The sequence below is a fragment of the Culex pipiens genome, chromosome 1, assembly GCF_016801865.2.
Source record: "Culex pipiens pallens isolate TS chromosome 1, TS_CPP_V2, whole genome shotgun sequence".
Lineage (NCBI taxonomy): Eukaryota > Metazoa > Arthropoda > Insecta > Diptera > Culicidae > Culex > Culex pipiens.
In genome coordinates, this window is record NC_068937.1 from 36,993,200 (window position 1) to 37,012,769 (window position 19,570).

Consider the following 19,570-nt stretch of genomic DNA (forward strand, 5'->3'; position numbering starts at 1 on the left):
GCGCGCACTCGTCTTGTTAATTAAGCGATTGATGGAGATTTTTTGCCTCCATTGTCAATTGAGCGTCAATTGGATCAACGGCCCATGCAGCAAAAGCATAAGCATAAGCATAAGCATAGGTGCCCACCCGCAGTTGCTACTCCGTTATTGACCAGGACCTCCAGAAGTTACATCCACGAGCCGTGGAAGATGAGTGGGTGCTATCTTTCCTCGCTTCGCAACTTCTCAAAGGCCCCTATCATGCTGATCAATACCGGCGCCGGCCACGACCAGTGGTAGGGTCACGGGGAAGTGGATGGGAATGTTAGTCCGATACTTGAGTGATAGAGACCGCCCAATCGACTGCTTCTCCGACAAAGTATCACATGAGTTTTGAGGGGGTTAGTAGATGGGTATGAGGTCAGGATTCACGAGTGGCAGTGATGTGACCATGAGCATTTTGTTTATCGGTTGAAATTTTTAAATCTTAGGCAGCCGGCTGCGGAAAGACAGAAAATTGATTATTTAAAATGGTTTATTTTAAATAAATGACGCTTTACTCTTCATAAAATCGATAGTTTGATGAGTTAATACTAAAACTGAAAGTTGGAATAAATTTTTACGATCATTTACGACGAAAATTATCGCGAAAAAACCGGACTGCGCGTCCCCAGAAGCACTGCACTTATGAAGGCATTATTCAATTATAATGACCAATCACCCCATGCACACAAATAACGACACAAAAGAGACGACAATTATCGCGAAAAAACAGGACTGCGCGTCCCCAGAAGCACTGCACTTATGAAGGCATTATTCAATTATTATGACCAATCACCCCATGCACACAAATAACGACACAAAAGAGACGACAATTATCGCGAAAAAACAGGACTGCGCGTCCCCAGAAGCACTGCACTTATGAAGGCATTATTCAATTATTATGACCAATCACCCCATGCACACAAATAACGACACAAAAGAGACGACAATTATCGCGAAAAAACAGGACTGCGCGTCCCCAGAAGCACTGCACTTATGAAGGCATTATTCAATTATTATGACCAATCACCCCATGCACACAAATAACGACACAAAAGAGACGAAAATTATCGCGAAAAAAAACAGGACTGCGCGTCCCCAGAAGCACTGCACTTATGAAGGCATTATTCAATTATTATGACCAATCACCCCATGCACACAAATAACGACACAAAAGAGACGACAATTATCGCGAAAAAACAGGACTGCGCGTCCCCAGAAGCACTGCACTTATATCAACGGCCCATGCAGCAAATGCAGCTTACACTCAACTTCTAGCTTGTTTCGTTTGAGCGTGCATCGATTTGACAGCTCGGCTCAAATTTGACTAGAAGCCCTTGCAGCAAAAGTCGTTTAAACTCAACGTGCAACACGTTTTGACAGCTCCGCTCCAAGGTGGCTAGAAGCCTACGGTTACGATAATTTGTAAACATAGCATCGTCTTTCCAGCTCCCCAAACTCTCGCCCGCAATCACCAGCCGGAGATCCGATAACACAACAACCCACAGCCAAATCTCACCGTCTTCGGGACGTGCACGGATGTGGTCAGTGGCGATTCCCACGGAAAAACGATACAGCCAGAGTGCTGAGAGTCAAAACAGAGAGAGAGAGAAGGGAAACCTATTACCCAAAACACTGCCGCACTGAATCGGATATCCTCACTTGACCACCACCACTACGGAACGGTCGGCAAGGTCTTCTGGAATTAATCGCCGCCGCCGCCGCACGGTGTTCGTGGGCGTAGTCTCCGCTGATAAGGCGGCGTAACCGCCGAACCTCTTATCGCTACGGTCCGAACTTGTCACAACACGTTTGACAGATCCATGAATGAAACGGTTGGCCGCTTCGCGAACACTTGTTGCCGCTGACCGCCGGTCGGTTACAACAAGTGGAAGGAAGGAAGCAGGCAAGTCTCGTGAACGCTATGGGCGATGGATGAAGGCGGCTGCGGGAAAAGTGGCGTTAAAATGTTCGCGAGCAAACATAATTATCATACCAGGCCGAGGCGAGAGGGTAATTAGTGATTAGGAGGTCTCGAAGCAGATTGTGTAGCAATTAGAGAGGCGAACCGTGTGAAAATTGCCGCGGGCCCGGTCCCGGAAAAGCGCGGAGTCCGGATCGGATGACAAATCAGTCATCGGAGCTTCCACTCACAGCCACCTAGATGTCGCGCCCTTCTTTCTTTTCGGAAACCAAATTGGTAACACATGTGGTGCCCCTCGCCACGCACTTGTCAACTCGCGCCAGCGATTTCCACGATGTTTGTTTTATGTGAAAAATGATGTTTTTTTCCGCCGTTTAGTTAGTCGCAGAAGCAGCGAACCAATAAATACACTCGCACCATTTAAGATGCTCGCCAAGACTCCTCTCGGTGGTTGTTATTAAAACATACACATTAGCCGAGAAGCGCGCGGGGCTCGCCGGGCCCCCCATCGGAATGGGAAGAAGGAAAAATGAGCAGAAACAAAGCTGAGCACAAAAAAAAATGGAAAATGGAAAAAACGGCAGTAGCAGCAGCAGCAGCTTCTGCTCTCGAACGGAACGACGTGGAGGAATGAAAACAAACTCGTGGGAAAATGTCTCGCCACTTGTGCAGAGCAGAGCCGAGGACGGCGCAGTTTTCCATGGCATCAATCTGGATGGAATTAACATTTTTCCTAACCACTTTCCATGTGTTATGTTGTCGCGCGCAACTGGAGCAGCCGCCTTCGAAACCATCAGCGAAAGTGTTGATGAACGCCGGTGACAGCGGGGATTAGGAGCGAAGCTGCTAGATTAATTTGTTTCTATCACCCTGATCTTGAACGATCTGATCTGATCTGTCAGTTCTTTATCGTTGATCGTTCTCAGAATCTCAGTTCCGTCTTTCCGTTCCGTTCCGACTTCGGCAGACTCTAGCTCTCAAAAAAGACCCGACTCCATGGACTCCGATACCGACTTCAAAAACTTACACTCAAACCCCGATGGTTTGACACCGACTGTTGTCAAACGAACGGGGTTACTTTTAATTTGACACCCGTTTTACACGGAGTTCACACACACTACCAAACGTTTGTTTTGATAGTATGCGTGAGCGCCGCCGTGTAAAAAGTGACAGTTCGTCACTTTTCAGTTTGACTTTGACAAACCAACGGGGTACAAACTAAAAAAGTGCCAAACAAAAAAGTGACCAACCACCGGGGGTTGAGTGTACACTTCTGTTGAAAATAAGACGGCTCTGATTCTGGCATCTCTGAACTTTTGGCTCCAGCTCGAGTCACAAAAGGTTCCGACTCCACCGACTCCGACCTAGAGTCCACAAGGACAAGCGGCTGAACATCGATTTCAGAAGTCAAGTTCCTTCCAGGTAATGATTTCTAGCTGCAATTAGGTTTTACGTCGACGCGGTATAGAGGTTAGGATTTTGACAGGTCGCGTGCACTGTTTATATTTTTGCCATGTCTGGCTCTGTTGAAATGTGGGTGTGTGTACGATTTGGAGCACATGAGGTGTCAAATGACGTCACCGTGCTAAACCTAGGCTAGATTTTCTAGTCGAAAATTTACAAACACGTTCACACCACTTAGACTATCTGCAGCGCGATGTTTTATAATTGTTTCAAATTGCGAGCAGTTTTAAATTTTAAGAACTGGCGGAAACGAAACTAGAACTCGATGCTCGCAACGCGCTGATCTAAATGTTGTTTCAAAAAAATGCTTTCAATTGTGTGCGTATGATTATCAACACAGTATCATAGTGTGTGTGTGTAAGAAAACGTGGATATCTCTATATATCTTATTTTTTTTTGAAACTGAGTTCTATTCCAGTTCCAAATCATCATGAAACAAACTCGTCGAGCAGTTTTATTTCGGTTTCAAAATACTGCTCGGAAAATAAAACTGCAACTCCGCGTTGCGGGTGGGTTGTTTCCACGCTGTTTCAGTTCTATTTGAAAAATGAAACAGCAAGAACAAAGTAGAGCCGCGTTGCAAGTAGTCTTAGTGCCACAGAAGTTGGTTTGTTTCCATCATAACGCATCAGAATCTGCTTTCTCTTTCTCGCAATGGTTATTTGTCAAGCTACTCAGGAGCGTTCTTTCATTACTTAACGCAAAGATTTGGATTCTTACCCTTATCCATTCTCGTAACAAAATTTCTATACAAATTTCGCTCAAAAAGATCAAAAACGCTTTTAAAACAAAAATATTTTTTCGAAATACAAATTTAATTTAAAAGAGTTTTCTAGGACAATTTGCCTTTCTAAACAACTCTACATAAAAAATCGTGTAAAATATGCCCGAAAAATGGTAAAATTTTCACTTTTCTGAAAGTCTTCATATAAAATCCGGTTCCGGTTTATATTTTTAGACAGCTGGAATACTCGCCTTACCTTATCTACTCTACATACCTTGGTCATCGACGACACGATACGTCCACTCAAATCCCAAAACCAAACTTGCAAAACAACAACACGTGCTGCGTGCTGTCAGATTTTAGTACATCTAATTTAGAACAGGGTGGTCACTTCGGGGGGAAAAAAAACTCGGTAATTTGACTGTCAAACCGGGAAAATATTGGCCAATGCCGCAGTAACAGTTCAATAGGGCGTATCTGCGTTTGTAAACAAGCAGTCTATCCCTGTCTTACTTGACGTGAACTGTCACTTGAGCAAAAGGGATAGACTGCTTGTTTACAAACGCAGATTCGCCCTATTGAAATGTTACTACGGAATGCACGAAGTGATTTGTTTATTTTTTATTTATTTTTTTGGTACAATCGACAAACGTCAAACCATACAAAATTGCTGCCGGGTCTTTTCCGGGAGAGATCCGGACATTTGCTGAGGGTGCCAAAAAGTTTAGTTATGTTCTGCTTGCAAAAGACAATTGTAAGTTATGTTAAAATTTGACAAAAAAAACGAAAATTCTAGTTAAAGTTCTAAAGTTCTTGTTCAAAATAAAAAAATCGGGAAAAAAATATGTCAGGATTTGTGTAATATACTCAAGCAACTTGGCTTTGAATTTTTATATCTGTTAAGTATATCATGATATTTTTATTTTATTTTCCAAAATAAATGCTTATAAAATGTAAGTTTTCCGATAAAAATTGCGCAACAATAATAAACATCAAATTTAAAATTTCACAAACCCGTATGATTTTTGAAGTCTCTTTTCAATAAGTCTCACTCTTGTATACAATAGGTACAATAAACAACCAACTAACCTCATCTTTTTAATTTTATAATGTTTTCAACATTATTTTTAAAAATAACTCAACAATCTGTTTTTTTCAATAATACTTTTTGATAGATACTTTTAATCAGATTTAAGTATAGCATTAGGGGTTTGTATTGAAAACTGACTTTGTGTACGAACGTGTATGAATGCGCTGAAAAGATAAAACATCAAAATCTTCAAAACTAGACCTGGTGCAAGTAGGTGACAGTAATTGGCCACCAACGGCGCCCGCCATGCCAGTTTGTAGATCTCAGGGAGGATGGGACAGGTATGCTAGTGAGCACAGGTTGCTACCAAGGGTGAGTTCTATACGATGTCCACACACTAAAAATCATTTTAATTTGTTGTGAAAACCTTCTGATTTCGTTGGTGGTCATTGACCACCAACGGCGCCCGTCATGCCAGTTTGTAGATCTCAGGAAGGATGGGACAGGTATGCTAGTGAGCACAGGTTGCTACCAAGGGTGAGTTCTATACGATGTCCACACACTAAAAATCATTTTAATTTGTTGTGAAAACCTTCTGATTTCGTTAGAATACCTGGAAAAAATTTGAAATCGAAAATCAAAATTTGGTGGATAAATTAAGGTTGAACGTCACATTTTGGATGAAACTCGCACAACATGTCAAGCCGATGCAGCAAAATCTCTCCCTTGATCACACCAAAATGACGCCATCAGCTGTCAAATCGATCAAAACGCAAATCCCCCATGCATCATCCTGCCATTACGGGCTCAAAAACGTAGTAGGCAGCTTCGGCGGGCAATGATTCCGCACAATTTCGCCCGCCGCTGGACAACTTTATACAAAAAACGTTCGCGTGCTCGCGACGACGACGGTTGTTGGCTCGTTACTCTCTCCCAGCGGGACACGTCCTCCTGCCGCCGCCGCAAATGCACATTCCGATATGTTTTGATTGAAGCTCGGCCATAAATATTCGTATTCATACGTCGGCGGCTGCTCTTCTTCTTCGTTCTGGGCTGACTTTGTCAGCCGGCTCCCGGAGTGACTTCGCGAATGGAATGTACACATAAGATTATTGTTATTAATTTACGAGACGTGTCGACGGACTCCATATGTGCAGAACACGCTAATTTTTCGGCAGTCTCCCGGGTGACGCAAGCAAGTGGTTCTTCCGAGGTGCCGGATGTGTAGATTGAAGTGCCTGCACAGATCAACGCGCGCTCAACAAAGCAGGCGACGCTGGATCTAGTTGTTCAGAAGCTCGCTAGGGATCGGCCTCATGGCCTACTCCGTCGCTGACCTCTCGCGACACGACAGGTTGCTCGACGTTGTTTACTGCTCCTACCATCTAGTTCACTCAATTAATTACCATAATTGCACGAAATCTCGGTTCAATGCGCTGCTCGTCGTCGTCGTGTTCTCTCACCCCGATGGGGGCTCCCATCGGCGCGCTAGTTCCCATGCGCCCGCCCCGCGCAGGGGTTAACCGCGCGGCAGCTGAGAAAGTAAATTAAATTACATTTTATTTATATTTAATTAATACACCGCCGCTCGGGTTACCGATTTGCGGTGGCGCGCGCAGCATAATGGCGAAAAAAAAACGCGAGCTTTTGCCCGCCTCCGCCATGTTGCATTAGCCCTGTCAGTCGCCGGAGGCGACAGCGGCGGTGGAGGTGCCCTAATGCAGATTTAGACTACACAAACCCGGGGCAAGATGAGAGTACACGATTTTTTAATAAAATGCAAATGAGATTTTAATTTCAGCGTCAGCGCAGTGCAGGAAGCTCCAATTTTCGCGCTGCAGAGCAGCGCAGAGGGCTGCTCGTTTAATTATTACGACGTTGTCGAAGGGCGCATCTCCCCCGCGCGTTGTGTCGTACACAACCAGTGTGACATTTGCCGCGGACCTTTTAAATTGAATCAGGAAGTGGCTCATGATATTTACGAGATTATTTTCCACTTTAAAGCGCCACAATTTATCACTTTTGAATTAGCCTAATGAGGGCTAAGTGGAGGAGGCGCGGGGCGTACCCGAAATGTCAACGACATCTTCATTAGGGCGATGTACGACGAAGAAACGTGGTTTGTTTACATGCGGCGGGCGTTGTTCGGGGTGTTGTTAAACACCGTGCTGTCAGTGCGGCGGGGTCGATGCTGTAAGTTGTTCGTCCATGACTATCGCCAGGGTTTCTTCATTTGAATGTCGTCGTCGTTGTGTTTAGGCCATTGTGGTGCTCTCGTTCCGCGGTTGATTCATGCCTCCCGATAAGGAAGTTGTCGACAGCGCCGCCGCCGCCAAGAACCGGCACCGTGACCGCGTATTGGTTCCGTAGTCCGTGGAGGGCGCGGGTTGGGCCTTTTTATTATAATTACCTTTATTTGATAACCGAGCACGGTGGGCACGGAGCAACTAAGGGCAGAGAGAAAACTCCGCTGAAAATGGCCATGTTTGGGTTCTGGTCGCCGCGGAACCGGTTTGCCAAACGAGAGCACTTTGTCCCCGGGTACGAATTGTCTGCAAACTGCGCGAGAAGGCAAAAATAATTGGCAGAGATTAGCCAAATCGAGCTCGCCCGCGGGAGCACGCTGTGTGACCCATGTGGCGCATTTGAATATACATTGAATAAAACATTTGTACGGTTTTCTCTCCGTGCTGATCTAGTTTTACGGTTTTGGTGGTCCGGGGGCACTTACCATTATGACCATTAGGGTCGAGTCTCGAGACATTTCAATTTTGATCAAATCTCTAAATTGATTGTGTTTTTTTTCCTCTCTTCTTTACATTTCCAGGTTTTCTGTCCTGTTCGCCATCACCGTGCAAAAATGGCGGCACATGCGTCAACAAACCGAACGGGGGATCCTACTGCGAGTAAGTACCGCAAACTAGTTTTCAAACTTTGTGTCAAACTCGGTGGGAAGAACTTTCGCTTGCCTACCAGAAATCGAGAGTTCAAACGGTTGTGCAACAAAATTGATTTTATTGACGCGACTCCCGACCAACTCCCGGGTCTCTTTCGGGGTCGTTATTAAAGCTATTAAAATATGACAAAAACCGCTGCGCATGCATTCGATTTCAATTAAAATAATTTTCAGTCACGACATCTCCCTGTAGTGGGCCCCCACGAGACTCCCATACGTTGGCCAACAATCCATTCACCAATCTGCTTCTGCACAACTGGAGCCGCGCGCGCGACGACTTCTTGGGGCCAAATGATTATGATTGGATGATCTCGCTTCGCTACGCGACCCCTTGCTCGGTTTGATTCGCGGAAGAGTTATCGCGCTTATTGAGTCGCGACATGTCGCGCGCTCAATTGTGCCTCGTGCCGCCACTCTTGTGGGAAGCTTTGTTTTGGTCTCGAAACTTATTGTTTCGTTGAGTTTTGCACGCTAAAAAAATCTGTTTGTTTTTGAGTCTAAGCGTCAAGTTTTGCTGCATGGGCGCCGATTTGACGTTTCAAACGCTTGACAGTGTATACGCGCAACCAAAACTACCCACTTTTGAGTTAAGTTGCACCACGCGGTGACACAACGCGAAGGTCCATCTTCACCAAATATCAACCTCTCAGAAATTTGACCACACCGAGCAAACCGAAAATATCACCCAAACCCAGCAGGGATCCTCGCATCACTTTCGTTGGACGCAGCGTGTCCACCACTAAAACCCCCGTGCGATACCGTGCTCGGGACCCAAAAATAAACAACCTTCCAAAATGTCAAGCGATTTGTAATAATTTATAATATATTCGCTCCATAAGCGAGGAGCCCGCGTGTGCTCTTCGAATTATTAATAAGCACTCAAAAGAAGTTTGGTTCGGAAGATCTTGAAATTCCTGGAAAAGTGACGCCTACGAGGTTCCCACCGCGCGCGAAGACGACGCTGTGATGTCATCGTAATATCAATTACGTCCTGTCTCTCCGAGCTCGTCCTCAAGCGCTCGGATAAGAGCGGCTTAGGCACTCGAGCAGGCTCGATTTTTTAAGGCAGATTGAACAATATGTGGAAGAGTGCTTTGTTTTGCTTCCCAAAGTCTACATAAGAGAGAGGGAGAATGAGGCGCCCGGCTCCGTAATTACCCCTTTTAGTAAAAGTGTAGAAATGCTCGCCGGATTCATCTTCCAGAACCGCACGGCAAAAAGTAAACAGCATAGACGAACATATCAAGGAGGGGAACCCAGAACGGAAGTTTGCCTGGTGGTGGTGGTGGTAGTGTTAAATTTTATAACCAGATGTTCTAGAGGGGGTCTTCCGCGCGTTCGAAGTGGTATGGAAAATGATTCCACTTTAGAACGAGGGCGCGCGAAGGTAATGCACAGGTGGCGCCGTTCACACGCTGTTATTGGCGGTTAACGGTCCGTTTGGATGACTCGCGCAGAGAGACAGCTTGGGAAAAGTGGCGGGCTCTCAACTGTCAAAAAGTAGCAACCTGGAGCGGTTTAGTACAACGCGTGCCCATGCAGCAATCATGCTTTAAACTCGAAGCTTGGTATATTTTTGTTAACGTGTACGAGGAAAACGACAATTTTGACTGCTCGGATTCCAAAACGAAGTGTCAATTGCCCGAGGACTTCTAGGAACCTAGAGGGCGCTTCCAGCGCAACTTTCTCAACAACAACAAAAAATCTTGCTGGAATGTTTTCAACAGACTTTTTGGTCAGTTTGAATGACTCGTGCAGAGATCGAAAAAGTGGCGGGCTCTCAACTGTTATAATGTAGCAACCTGAGCGTTTTAGTACAACGCGTGCCCATGCAGCAAACTTGGTTTAAACTCGAAGATTGGTGTATTTTTGTTAGCGTGTACAAGAAAAAACAACAATTTCGACGAAGTGTCTGGTAGAAGTAACCTTGAGGGCGCTTCCAGCGCAACTTTCTCAACAACAACAAAAAATCTTGTTGGAAAGTTGTCAAAAGACTTTTCGGTCCTTTGGGTGACTCGCGCAGAGACCGCTTGGGAAAAGGGGCGGGTTCTCAACTGTCAAAAATTAGCATCTTGAGCGTTTTAGTACAATGCGTGCCCATGCACCAAACTTGGTTTAAACTCGGATATTTGTGTATTTTTGTTAGCGTGTACAAGAAAAAACAACAAGTTCGACGAAGTGTCTCGTAGATGTAATCGCCCGAGGACTTCTAGGAACCTTGAGGGCGCTTCCAGTGCAACTTTCTCAACAACAACAAAAAATCTTGCTGGAAAGTTGACTTTTCGGTCCGTTTGAATGACTCGTGCAGAGCCCGCTTGTGAAAAGTGGCGGGCTCTCAACTGTCAAAAATTAGCAAACTGGAGCGGTTTAGTACAACGCGTGCCCATGCAGCAAACTCGGTTTAAACTCGAAGCTTGGTGCATTTTTGTTATCGTGTACCAGCAAAAACAACAATTTCGACAAAGTGTCTGGTAGAGGTAATCGCCCGAGGACTTCTTGGAACCTTTAGAGCGCTTCCAGTGCAACTTTCATAACAACAAAAACTTTCCTGCAGGAAAGTTGCCAGAAGACCAGGAGCCTTCAGGCCAAATTCTTCCTCTTCCCTCGAGGAAAGTTCTGCACGTCAAGAATCCAGTTTATACAGTTGTTCCATTTCAGGACACGGAGTACTGTTAATTTTTCCCCCGCCCGAGAGCTAATGAATTCCTGAATATTTTAGCTCTCTAATGACCTGAATTCCTTACCAAAAGCGCTGCTAGGAGCGCACTCATAAATACCACCTCGGGGCTAACCCCCCGTACCATAGCCGTCGTCGACGGCCAGGAATGTCCGTCCGTGCGCGCAAACCCGGTAGCCGGCTATACCCGGAAGGTTCTACCGATCATCGGAGCGAAGGTAGCCGCAAAATGAAAACAAGAAACGCGAAGCAAAAGCAACAACAACAAAAACTGCTCCATTGTATGTTAAAAAGAAGTCTCTTCTTCAGAGTCGGGGGCTCCAAATTATTCATAAACAGTTTTTTTGCGCGCCCGGATCGTCGTCGTCCTTTTGGGAGTTTGGGGTTCGGCGCGCCAGGAGCGCGCATCCAATTTGACAGATACCGGCGACGATCGTTGTCGCGACAACTTCTCCGCGCGGAGAGAGGAGGTGGCCCATGTAGTATTGTTTGTTAGTGCGCGCTTCTCGAATGGCTAATTTAAATAATTTATCGATATGGTCTCGCGCGGTGGTTCCTTCCCTCGCGGGATTTCGGTACCACGCTGGATGTTTTGTGTTCGGGATTATTGGACACGTACTGGTTCGTTATGAATTTTGATTACCTCGTGCCGTCATGACCGTGAATTTGTGGTCTGACCAGACACTTTGTTCTGGGGTCGAGTTTTCAACGAAGTCACACGATTGCAGAAATTTAGCCAAACCTTGAGTTTAACGCTTGCTTTTGCTGCATGGGATCGCGTTGTACTAAAAAAGCTTCAGATACGTCAAAACATGGCGAATTCGTTTACACGCTCGCAAAAATATACCCAACTTTAGGTTCTAGATACGTTTGCTGCATGGGTTCAGGCTGGCCCTTCGATCTTGACCGTGATCTGTCTCGATCCGAAAGCGGCGACTTCTGGAAACTGCTTGAATTTCAACACTCTCTAGGGACCCTGCCACAACTTGGCAGGGCCCAGAATCGTCGTCCCAAATACGGCACACAAGCGAGTGACCGCGCAGAGACACATCTCCCGACAACGTCCGTAAAAGGATTTGCGCGGCCAGTAGTCGTGTGTATCCCGAGGGCGCGCTGCTGCCAGAACAAAACAAAAAAGAAGGGGCCTCGATTATTATTGCAATTATTATCCCGATGCCTTCGCGCTGCAGCGCGATGTTCTGTGCCAGAAGAATCAAATTGATAAAATAAATAATAAAAGCCAAGCTGAGTCCCGTGGGCTCCGTTGGGCGTTCTACACTGCCGAGTCAAGATCTACGCCCGTTCCGTTTTGGTGAGGCTTCATCTTCTCAGGGCCGACAACTGCCTACGGGCAATATTTGTCGTTATTCGCCCGTTTTTTTCGTCCTCCTTCATGTCTGGAGCTTCAAGTCCTTGCGGTTTCGCAGAACTTGAGCAACAATGGGCGACTCGGCCAAGATCTTGAACAATGTCAAATTAAAGATCGAGAGTGCCCAAACAATCGCGTCGGGTACGCATGTCCCTGGAGAGGAAACCCGAACCAGCAAACAGTATCCTATAAATCTCCAGAACCGAAAAAAACGAACGTCCCAAAATTGGCAGAATAAATTACCGAGAGTGCGCGAAGCGCAGAAAGCGAAACTCCCGAAAATCAATTGATATTCGATCACGCCGCTCGATTCTCGACAAGTTCTGGCCCGGCTGCATTGAATTAGTCATTCTGGAAAGAGGGTCCACGACGAGATTTTCAATTTCTTTTGTCTTGCTGATTGCTGGCAGGTCACGGTGGAGGAGGGTGGGATCGAGTCATCGAGTCGCTCTGGAAGTCCCGGCTCAAGGTCGATCGTCGGAGCGCTTCAAAGGGAAGATTCGAAGTGCAATTAGGCGATAGCGAGCCGAGAGCTAATCTTGTACTAAATCTGGGATTTAGTACGGGTTTGGATGTCATTCGCTTCTTTCGGTGTTTGTTACATCCTCATTTAAAATTACTCAGTTTGCTGCAAAAATGGACATACTCAGAAATGAGTAAATGGATCATCTGTCAGATTTGAGTGCATTTCACTCAGATCTGGTTGAATATCACTCAATTTTCGTTGAATTCTGACTGAAATTTACTCAAATCTAACAGATGCTCCATTAACTCATTTCTGAGTAGGTCCAGTTTCGACGGAATCTGAGTGATTTTCGGGGGGATGGCAACCCTATTCCGACCAAAGCAAACTGACAACAGTCGACATTCGCACGGTTGCCAAATGAGAGCCCACAACAAAAGCACTAGCTGTCAAATGGTAGCCCACAACAAATCATTGTTTGGGTTTTTGATTTTCAAATTTTCCGCAATTTAAACGATAAATTCCTGAATAAACACGTGAATTGTGTTGCTGGTGGCAAATTCTATCATATTCTTGTAGATTCCATCCCAATATTGGCTGAAAATTCATATCGAAAAAAGGGATTTTTCTGTTTACCTTTTTTTGCCTTCTTTCTTTTGGTCGACAAAACAGTGCGTCCGTACACTGAGAAACGGCATTTCACATTTTCCAGTTTGCTTTCACTCATTTGCATGGGACTTTTCAGTTCAACCAGGATAACACACTGTAACCATAGTAATATGTATAATACTGATTCTCAGTGTTTGTTTTCTGAACTTCCAAGATGGCGTGTTCTTCGCTACCCCCTGGTGATTTTGAACGTTTGTATATGATGTGACGATGGTACAGTTGGCAGAACTGCGCGTCATCGCTGTCGATGGCGTGTATTCAAATCCCGTTGGAAACTTTTCTTTTTTTAAGCCCACGTTATTCGTTAATATTCCGAACAAAGTTGTCTTCTTTCGCGCGCTCCCCCCGCCAGCCGACTTGTTAAAAACCAATCAATAGGTCATTGTGATGCCAACTGACGAGTCGTGCAGCTCTTCCCGCGCGACGAAATCGTTTCTTCCCTGTGGGACGCCCTTTCACCGTCTAATGAACATGTTACGTAAATGGGCGCAAAAAGAGCCCTTTTCTCTCCGTTTCGCTTCAATTTCGTATCATATAATTTCAAATTTATTAGACACGTTTTCGATTTTAACGGGCGCGCGATCGACGCGAAAACAATACAATTAGCGCGCGTCGCAGTGACGTTTTGCGCGCCATGTTGGTAGCCCTGCTCGAGAGCTGTCACCTGGACGCCCTTTGTTTTCGTTTTAGAACGGTGGCGCGTTGACGTTAAGTAGAACCCGGTTTCTTCTGTCGGGCACAAGTATCGCTAATGGGACAGGATAAGAAGGCGAACAATTAGTGGGGCCAACCTTGAAGTCCGACCCGTATGGGTCGGCACAACACAATACGTCGTATTGTTCTGGGCAAAAACCATGCGGGACGGCTCCCTGTCACCATCGTCGTACTCCGCGCTCCAGACATGCCCCCAAGGGATGATCGCTGGAGCCGCTTCGCGTGCAAATCTTGAAGGTAAAATGAAGAAATAAAGCAACGAATTATTAAACCCATAATAAGACAAGAAAAGATGAGTGCCGCGCGATCGTCGTCGAACGCATTCGCAAATGTATGTAACGTTATCTCCGCAAGCTCCCTGCAAGCGTCCCGCGTCAGCCATTCGCCATAAATGTGCCGTGTTGTGTACAAACATTTGAGTCCGAAACAAGATATATGGCCGCGGCAGTCTCCGCTGCAGCAGACAAGACAAGACGCTCTTTCTAATACTTGTGCTGCTGCCGCAGCAGCCGCTTTATTGGCCTTCGTTATCTTGTTCCTCCGCGCGCGCGGGGGTTTGTGGACCCCAACCGGGAGGGCCTGCAGCTGGCCTCGACGATGGGCACGCGTGGGCAGAGAGATGAGAACGTTGTACGGACTCTCCCCGCCGCCGCCGCTGTCCTGGATAACCCCGACCTCCTCCTCCGTACTGATTGCCGTGAGCTAAATTTATCATTGTTTCGCACACACAGTCAGTCGGCGGGTAGATTGTGCAGTTTATTACCCACTGGGTTGAACGCGAGATGTGCAAACTGGTCCTCTCAAGTGCGTGTCGCACTTTGAGTGCATTCTTTGGTCCACTTTTGATACCGCTTTGCTCGACATCGAGCTGTTCAAAATTGCACGCTGGTTGAAATATACCCCATTTTGAGTTTAGTCAACTTTTGCTGCATGGGCTCGAACTAATGTTGACGTTCGGTTAAGGCGAACTGTCAGTGCTACACGCTCCCAAAAACATACCATACATTGAGTTTTTAGTACACTTTTGCTGCAGAGGCCCGTTAGTGACCGATGAACTTAAAAGCACTTCCAAATGAGCGGAAGAGTTCTTCAATCCCCTGATCGCGATCGAATTCTACCCCCACGTTCTAAAAATGTTTTCAAACCCCCCTTTTCGAACATTTGAATTCCATTTCGATAAACTCTTATCTTAATGGCATTCGTCTCCTCTAACGACCACTCGGCAGAGACCCACACCCTCCAAATCGGATTAGAGAGACGACCCGAGTCGTGATTTATCCAGATGGACGTGTCGAAGACACTCGAGAAATAAAGTCACTTTTCGAGCCCGCCCGGGCGGGCGCGGGGAAAATGCCAACCCGAAGAATAATCATTAATAATCTTTCACAATTGTGGGTTCGGGGCTTTTTTTTTGTGGGGGGCTCGGACACCTGTCATTTTTCGGGAGATTGCGAACCGCCCTGGGGGCAATCAGTTCGTAGAAATCGAGCGCGGCATTTCGTTGGAGCGTATCGGCGAATGTAAACAAACGCTTAAATCTGATTTTAGCTATGTGAACAATCAGTTGACGAAGCTGAATTTAGTGGTTGATTACGCCCTTATGAAATGTTCCGCCCAATCGCACTCGATCAATCGCGATCGGCGCAAAGATCGCCGCGCTCAAGAGGAGAGCAAATTGAATTAAGGCGTCGGTTTTTGCCCCGGATCGGTCCAGCAGGCGGCCAGACAATTGCCAATTGCGCGCGTCTGCGTCGTCCGCTTGGCCAATAATTCGATTTAATTGTCAGTCTTATTGGCAGTAATCGAAATGATCAAGTTTAACGGTTCTTCGGAAGGGCGGAAAGCGCGTCTGAGTGAAAAAAAAACGCCCAAATTCGTGACAACTCGAAAATCAAGCCAATTATGCGTTGAACACGATCGATCTTCGAGAGGAAAAAAAAACGAGGATCACAACAGATGGGTCATGGAACCGGTTGTTATGCATGCGCAACCCGCAAAGTTCAACCCGGGTTCTTATCCCCGCCAGAACGGTTCTGCGCACGTGTGTGCACCGTTAGCCGATACCGGTTCCGGAACTGTCACCCTGGCGGAAAACTCCCTCAGCATCGTCCATAATTCATCGTGGTCCAATTTTTCGCCCTTTATGATCGATCACTCCCATGATCCTCGGTGGCAAAGTTTGACACATCGCTTCGTTCATTTCCACCCGTTTTCGCCACGTTTTACCAACACCGTGTGTCGGACCCCTCGGAGAAGAAATGTGGCAACAATGTAAAAACAACCCGAAGCTGCCTTCGGGTCTGTGCGCGTACACGCACATTTCCCTTTGTCCCAGCCTCCGGAACTTGGAGACTGACGAAGGTTGAAAAACAAACCCAAAAAAAAAATCGATCTTTTATGGGTTTCGCTCGACTTGGATTCGAGTTGTGTCAAAGTTGCACGCTAACGAAAATGTACTCAATTTTGAGTGCAACCTAGTTGTTTTGCTGCATGGGCGAACCCATTTGACAGCGAGCTGTCAGTTTAGTACACTGCTGCTGCTGCATGGGCTTCTCACCTCGTGATAGACCCCGTTGCGAGCGATACCTTCCCTGGTGGGGGTCTCCCCAACAAAAAAATCTAACGCCGCGGTCAAAGTGAAAGTGTGCGCCCTCATCACTGTCACCTCGAATTTCTGCGTGGTGTGGCCGGTTGATGGCCGCCGCCGTGGGACCCACCGTCAACAGGTTGTGTGTTCAAACACAGTTTATGACTTTTCTCCTTCTTCTTCTTCGATAGTCTCGGCGTGCTTTTTTTTGGGCAAGTGATCCCAGACTCCACCACTTTTGTGTATCTAGATCTGGAAGACACGGCAAACCGGACGGATTGCTTACTCGTGCGGCCATTTGATGAATTGGGATCGTAAATTTTTCCCTAAGCCAACGATTTATCTTGCGAGCTGCGCTCGCCGAGGTGGCTCCCAAAATGGGACTTGGAAATGACAAAGTAGTATAATTAAGTAATTTAATTTATATGACTTTGGGTGGCTGACCCGAAAATGTGGGCCGTTGGGAAAAGCACAAGGGCTTCGATCGGAAGAGGAAATGATTTATGGAACGCAACAGGTGAGACTGGGGCTGGGAAATATCCACGCTACATCCGAGTTGCCCTCGGTGGGACATGGCCGGAAGGTGGCGTTTAATGGGTATTAGCAAATGAGCCACCGAACTGTGGGGAACCGTGCTCGCCCAATCAAGTTGTAATTTGATCCGCCTTACCGTGTGATCTCCGTTTGACGTTTCAGCGACCCTGGCAGCAACAACCACCTGACAGCTTGCACGCTAACGACCCGAGAGTGTTTCAACCGAAATTAATACAGCAATTGCGGCTACTTGAACTGTCAACTAATTTTCGCTGACTTCGTCACAACAAGCTGAAACTCAAGCGTTTTCAAGAACCGTTCGGAAAGTAAACACATCGAGTTCAGTTTGTTTACATTAGCAGGAACGACGACGCGCAGATCACTGGGAACAACGGCGAGGAATGATTTATTTGCGCGATCATCGCGCGCACTAAATAAACAAGTTTCGGGTAGACTCTGTCCCCTGCCCAGCCCCTTCTTAGCGGCGAAAGGTCGCAGGCACCATACGCGAAACGGGGAGCAATTATGCTGACGACGATCTGAATCTAAAGCTCGATATTAATATTTTACTCTCGAGAGTTGACTTAATAGCGTCACGATCGCAGACACATCCTGTTAGATCTGCGCTACTGCTTGGCTTGGCTTTTTCGTGCAGCTGCAAGCCACATTGCACAGTGGTCCAGATCGCAAAATTAAGTGGAAAATGGATTTTTCGAAAAATGGTTAAGTTTTGGAGCTTTGGTGTCTTCAGAAGAGTTGTTGCAAATTGAAAGGGGCAACTTTTGGTTTGGTTGAAAATTAGGGTGGTTCACGATTAGGGTGATTTTGGAAATCTAACTTTACAGGAATATTTTTGGGAATTTTTTCGTCTTCTAGAAAGTTGTTGGGCTTGCCATTTCAAGCAACTTTGTCGAAGACACCAAAATTTTATCTCGTAATCTACGCCTTCTATGACCAAATTTATAGAAAGCATCTGAGCAAACCTTCAAAAATCAGTTTTTTGAACGTGGCAATTCAGGGTTAAGTTTTAGAGAAAAGTGATGTTCTGAGCACTTTTAGAGCTCTAAAAAACAAACATTTTTATTTGTTGACATGCCAATTTGGACTTAAGGGTCAAAAGTTACAGCCATTTTAAGGTAAAAAAGATGCAAATTTAAAACTTAAATATCTCGAAATGGCGCAAGCCAAATTTTAAGCACTAGGTTGCATTTGAAAGAGGAGATCTAGCACTACAAACGCTGAAAAAATCTCAGAGGTGTTTTTCTTTAAACTCGAGATATCTTTATTTGAAAAAGTCTAATTTTCAAGGGAAAATCATATGGGACCACCCTAACGAAATTCGAAAAATGTCCAAATATATGTTTTTCCGTGTAATTTTGCCCGCTGAATCCGAATCTGCCCTCAGAATTGAGCCAAAGTATCAAAAAATCGAGTTTTGGTCATTTTTTGGGTTTCCATGTAAAATTATCATTTATGACCAAATTATGACCAAAACTCGATTTTTCGATACTTTGGCTCAATTCTGAGGGCAGATTCGGATTCAGCGGGCAAAATTACACGGAAAACATATATTTGGACATTTTTCGAATTTCTTTAGGGTGGTCCCATATGATTTTCCCTTGAAAATTAGACTTTTTCAAATAAAGATATCTCGAGTTTAAAGAAAAACACCTCTGAGATTTTTTCAGCGTTTGTAGTGCTAGATCTCCTCTTTCAAATGCAACCTAGTGCTTAAAATTTGGCTTGCGCCATTTCGAGATATTTAAGTTTTAAATTTGCATCTTTTTTACCTTAAAATGGCTGTAACTTTTGACCCTTAAGTCCAAATTGGCATGTCAACAAATAAAAATGTTTGTTTTTTAGAGCTCTAAAAGTGCTCAGAACATCACTTTTCTCTAAAACTTAACCCTGAATTGCCACGTTCAAAAAACTGATTTTTGAAGGTTTGCTCAGATGCTTTCTATAAATTTGGTCATAGAAGGCGTAGATTACGAGATAAAATTTTGGTGTCTTCGACAAAGTTGCTTGAAATGGCAAGCCCAACAACTTTCTAGAAGACGAAAAAATTCCCAAAAATATTCCTGTAAAGTTAGATTTCCAAAATCACCCTAATCGTGAACCACCCTAATTTTCAACCAAACCAAAAGTTGCCCCTTTCAATTTGCAACAACTCTTATGAAGACACCAAAGCTCCAAAACTTAACCATTTTTCGAAAAATCCATTTTCCACTTAATTTTGCGATCTGGACCACTGTGGCATTGGCCAACCGAATCAACGGCAGCGGGTGACTAAGCGATCCCGTCGTAAACCTAGTAGTCTACAAGTTCCCAGCGCGATCACGTGGAGTGTGAACCCCTTCGCTCGAGTCGCCCGCCTAATCCAATCAAGGACAACTGTCGTTACTACCAAGTTGTCCGGTTTCATTTATAAATTATTA

General features: G+C 45.5%; 1 protein-coding gene across 1 annotated transcript in view; it reads left to right on the forward strand.

Moving 5' to 3' along the window:
• LOC120414193 (neurogenic locus Notch protein) overlaps window positions 1-19,570 on the forward strand; it is a 121,837-nt gene that overhangs the window by 28,928 nt on the left and 73,339 nt on the right. The window contains exon 2 of the mRNA XM_039575273.2: window positions 7,991-8,069. Within this exon, the coding sequence (XP_039431207.1) occupies window positions 7,991-8,069 (79 nt within the window). The remainder of the gene's footprint in view (window positions 1-7,990; window positions 8,070-19,570) is intronic.